Here is a 5,551-nt window from a genome sequence, read left to right on the forward strand (position 1 = left end):
GGGGGCACCATATACCCCTGGGGGACACATCTTATTCCAGCATAGTGGAACAAACATTTAATGATCTATCATGTTAATGTCATGTAGTATTGTGACCTGTTATGTCAATAAAGATTTTATTTCCACTGACAGAGAGACAGAGAGCCACAGTCAGACCATGCCAAGGTGTGGCTCTCTCATATAGCCTACTTTTATCACTATATACTGTGTGTGTGTTTGTATATACATATTTGGGCCTATTTGAAAACCATAAAGATACAGCAAAGGGAGTCATTCAGAATAAGTGCTCCCTCGAGGCACATTAGCCTTTGTATGGTAGTGTGTGTGTGGCATCACTTGCTTGGTTATGATCTGTTTGTCCTACTAACTTTAAATAGAGTCAATGTGTTCCTTATGAAACAACAAGCATATAGTTATAGTGTAAACAAAAAGGCACAGATATGAAATAGTTGGCGGCTGGAGTAATGTAGTAAGTATTCAGATTGTTTACTTCAGTAAAAGCAGCAATACCACAGTGCAGCAGGTAACTGAATTTTGATGTATAAAATTAGTGGAGTGAACCTTTAAAAATGTTGAGAGCTAGGTACACGTATTGTCCCATTTTGAGTACCTCAAACCAACACTGTTAGCCTGACGTTGTCATACTCAGATTGTAGTCACAATATGAGTCTGATACTGCTCCATTGGGCTGTGATAATGGGCCGTGTTTCAACCGAACCAGGAAAGAAAATGTCTCTGCACTCAATTGGATAGACCTACAACCAATCAGAGCAACGGAGTATGTGACGTATGGTGAACTTTAGCCGAATCCTGTAGGAAGGATGGCAAAAAACATGACCTTGATTGCGGTTCTTTGTTCCCCTGTTAAAACGAATGCACTGTCAATATCTTCTATAACGGACGCGATGGCGGAATCGACACATCTCAATTCTCCAGCTTCAGCCATCTTTGTTGTAACAAATTCAACCTAAACGCTCTTTGGTGACGTGGTTGATTACGTTACTGTTGATCTGTCCATCATCGTATAAAGCCCGCCCTGACAATTTGATTGGTCCGAACAGCTCTGGTCCGAGGATAGTTGCTCCACAATAGATCAAGTCCAGACCGAACTTCCTGACCTAAGTTTGGCTGGCATCCGGGCTCCCACACTGTATGTATGCAGGACAGTCTAGTCATTGGTGTCAAACACGTGGTTCCAATGATGTCGTCGGTTACTACTATAATCACAGTGTGAAATGGGTTCAGAGGTTTAGCCAGAAACTGGCATGTCTTAATGTCCGTTAATATTGAGATTTTGGTCTGGGCCCCCCTCATCCTCGTGTTCCTTCTGATAGGCTGCATCAAGACGACCGTCCTTTATCCCTTTAAACCATCAGCTCATCCCGCTTTGAACAACCTGGCTCAGTTTTTACATGCCCTTTCATTGTTAGGATTTCCCTCCACCAGCTCTTCTGATTTATGTCGTAAATCAGAGCAGATTACCACTAAACGCTTGTTAAGCACATTTTCATTTTGTAACAATACTGACTTGTTGCTGCTTGATTTTCTATATACGGTAACTCTGACAAGTCAAAGCCATAATGAGAATAGTTATTAGCAAAGAAAAAAGAATAGAAAAAAAGATTAGATTACCTGTCTGTGACACACATCAGCTTCTAGTCATATGCATTCCATAGACTATACTTCATTTGTCTTGTAGGGAACATTTAAGTGTACTGCAATGTATTACTCATAATGCACATACTTTGGTGGGAGTGGTAAGTAAAAGGTTGTGTAACCAAAGATGTCTGATCCACTTCCTGCTGTAAAATTAGATCTGTATCAGCCTGCATTAAAACTAAAGGAAGTGATGCCACCTTGTCAACAATTAACTTTCAGCTCTCCCCACTGTTGTCACAACTCCCCCTGGTCCCGGACAGTGAACTTTGGTTTACCCTCACACTCATTCTTTAACCTGAAACCCCCTTTGGGGCTAAAGTCGGATCTGCCTGGGGTAGAGGGGCAGTATAAATAGCCCTGTGTCCCCGCTCAGGTTACCCAACCAGAGTCCAGGTTGAAATACCAAAAGACAGAGGGACACATTGACAGACAACACACATGTTCTTCTACACATACATCGCATAAGTCATGCAGAACACTGAATACTGCAAACAGAGAGATGCATTTAGAAAGGAGTCATTTATTAGTCCATGCAGTTTCTATTTTACTGGCTGTGCTATTTTTTGAGTAGGTGAAGATCCATCTGAGAATGATAGTGTTATTTGTGATAATAGAGCAGCAGAGGGGGAAGCTCACATCTGTGAGCACAGTGAGTAAGGATGAGTAGTGTCTTCTAACTCATTCCCATAACACACTGTGCTCCCTCTGAGTCTCTGAGGTAAAACTTCTATGAATTTCCATGACTAAATCAAAACAGTTATACGGTTTAGAGTTTAAAATCCTCTCTGATTAGTTTAAGCAACATTGGGCAGGATTATGATGCAAACGTCTCTTAGTTTAAACCGCATGTTCGACAGTGATCCAAAAGTTCGGGGAGTAAAGGAGAAAACAAAGATGCCCATAGTTATTACACAAACTGTTACATTTTAAAGGATATGTTCACAGATTTCAAAGTCAGGTGCCCATAGGAAGATTAAACTAAATTTTGCTTGCTGTAATATTTCCTCCTGTTTCTTACTGGCCATTAAGAGATCTCTTCCCAAATCAATATCAGTGGAAGTAATGGGGGATCAAATCCGTAGTCATCCTTCAGTTCCACTGAAGTGAATATCCAACCCGTTCTCAATCTATAAAGAACACCAGAGTTCGCAGGAATAAATAGCTCCAATGTCAAACATTTCCCTGTTGAGGCATCCAGTTAACCTCTGCCCTAGCTTTTACCTTTTAAGTAGTCTGGCAAATGGCCAGACCATCCACACGCTGCCGAGCATAGGAGGGTCTGGCTAGTCAACACAGCATTCCATTACTGGTCTTTAACCTAATCACAATCGTAATGGGTGGTGAGCTGCGAGGAGCCACTGTAAAACAGTCGTGCGAGAGAATTTCAGAATTTTTCAGATTGGACAGATAGTCTAGCTAGCTGTCTGGATTTACCCTGCAGAGATCTGAGGAGCACTTAACCATAGTTGTCATAAATCCACCGGAGTTTAAAATTCTAACACAAAGAAAGCGGAAGGTGGAGGACATCGGCAAAAATAAATGCTTTAGGCGGAATTTCCTGCGGTATCGGAGCAATCCCGGAAGTAGAACGTCAAGGATATAAACTACCTTTAAAGCAATCCTTCCCCTTTAAAATGCCAATCCCAGGGTGTCATTTTAGTAAAATTCTCCACAGGGTCTAATCTAAGATCCACCTAGGCTGGAGCAGATTGAAATCAATTCATCTCTCCCTCTGGTTTCTTCAATGTCTGCATGCCTGAGAACAGCAACGTTTCTGTTAACTCATTAACACAGGAACCTCAGGCTGTTCTTAAATCGATGGCTATCTAAAAGCACCCACTGTGCATTTTATTGAACAGACGTGCTTGGCTCTTACGCTGCATTTTCATTGACCAGACAGAGAGCTGATCGATCTCTTATGGTAACTGAGATCATACACATCATAGGCAGGTAAAATTGCCGCCCATGTATCCTTTAACGTCTGGTCATTGGTTTCCTGTAATGTTTGTTCAACAGTCGGAGAAAATGGAAATCCATACAGAGTAAAAGGAAAATCGTTATCAAAATAAAATGAATAAACTAAATATCTAATTGACAATCTGGTTGCACTGACTCACACAGTCCACGTCAAGTAGTGCTACCAAAAATGCAGAGACAGAAAATATGCAGTACAGCAGAGTGCACAAATGTTTGAGCTGACTCTTACCTTGTGATAGGCGGACGGGCTTTGTGACCGGGAGCCCGTCAATAGTACAGAGGTTCCCACAGGGGTGCAGCGTGATGACCCCTGACCTGTTCTCTATGTAGCAGTGCTGGGCAGCCACCCCAGGGCCCTGGATGGCGATGTCCATGGGACCATGACCCAGTGTTGTCCGGCCTGGGGGAAGTCAAATTATTTTTATTTATATGTGCAAAGTTATCTCATGACACTTTTCATAAAGAGAAGGTCTAGACCATACTCTTTAATTTACAGAGACCCAATATTCTCCCATGAGTAACAGCGGCAAGGAAACACTCCCCTTTAACGGGAAGTTTTTATTATTATTATTAGCATTATTGTTATTATTAACGGGAAGCAAATAAGTAAAGTTTTAGTGTAACACTTTTCACAGAATAATGTCACAAAGTGCTCCACAAGAGGAAAAAATTGCAAAAATAAGACCCTAAAACAGTTAAAAGAAACAATACGACACAAGCAACAGACCATAAAAAAGGGAAAGAAAAAAGAGCTAGAGTAACCTTTGATGTGGTCCTGTGTGTGGTCCACCTCTGCTAAAACAAAAAGCTAATAAGTATCAAATTGATTAGTGTTCTTTCTTTCCATAAAAATGGTGGAATAACAAAGAATGCTCAGTAGACCTCTGTAATTCTACATAAAAGCATATCCTTTATTGAAACCTGGCCATAGCACTGTGCCTAATAATCAAATTTTTGATTGATGATCAATTTTAGCATATTTTAAGACAATATATATATATATATATATATATATATATATATATATATATATATATATATTAGTAAAAATAAATCAACCTAGAACTATTAAAGTCCCTGTGTCCCCAGTGGAAATTACGCCCTTGAGTAACAATAGGAGTGGCATTGCCCTCCGGGGCCCAGTAAAATGTACTAGGCAAGAGTAACAAACAAACGTACTTTCACACAATGACTCACACACACTACCCTTGCCTGGACATAACCTCTGGAATCTCCCTGCATACCAGCCTGCAGAGGCCCAGACAGAGACAGGAAGGACAGCAGACACACAGGTACTGACAGAGAGACAGAAAGGGCATCATTCAAACAGACCAGGGGCCAAGACATCCCCAGACAGAAAAATGGGATGACAAAGAGACATACGAGGGCGAAGGAGAGGTGATAAGGAGAGGTGATAACAGGGTTCGGGTCACTAGAGATACAAGTGTGTGTGTTTGTGTGCGTTTTTTTGGTCCTCTGTAAAAGCCTCTAAATGTAATAAAATCACTTTAAATAAACGTCACTTAATAAAGCCAACACCCCCCAAAAAAACAATAATGCAATACATAGCAATTTTACCAGTGATGTTATAAATCATTAGCCTACATTTATGATGCGTAGTAACCATTTTTGACTAACTGAATTATGTGGGATCAGTAATTATTAAAACATGCTTATTTCCCTGATAATTGTTTTTTTTGTGTGTATTTTGTAACGCTGATATCATCAATTGCATCCACGTCATTCTCTGAAGCTAACCCCTAATTTCCACCACGCTTCTGCGCTGGGTTCCAGGTGTGTATCGTGCTCCGCGAGCAATCCCGAACGTTCAAGTCAGTGTTTGATTATCCACCAGCTGTGCCAAGGTCTATTTTCACGCGGACCGTTCTGACAGCTGGGCAGGAACTAAAACAGC

General features: G+C 41.0%; 1 protein-coding gene across 10 annotated transcripts in view; it reads right to left on the reverse strand.

Annotated features, from left to right (window-relative positions):
* phldb1b (pleckstrin homology-like domain, family B, member 1b) overlaps positions 1-5,551 on the reverse strand; it is an 86,002-nt gene that overhangs the window by 74,221 nt on the left and 6,230 nt on the right. For all 10 annotated transcript variants that reach the window (XM_032510456.1, XM_032510439.1, XM_032510434.1 and 7 more), the window contains exon 4: positions 3,866-4,036. In XM_032510456.1, the coding sequence (XP_032366347.1) occupies positions 3,866-4,036 (171 nt within the window). The remainder of the gene's footprint in view (positions 1-3,865; positions 4,037-5,551) is intronic.

Source organism: Etheostoma spectabile, chromosome 3, assembly GCF_008692095.1.
Source record: "Etheostoma spectabile isolate EspeVRDwgs_2016 chromosome 3, UIUC_Espe_1.0, whole genome shotgun sequence".
NCBI lineage: Eukaryota > Metazoa > Chordata > Actinopteri > Perciformes > Percidae > Etheostoma > Etheostoma spectabile.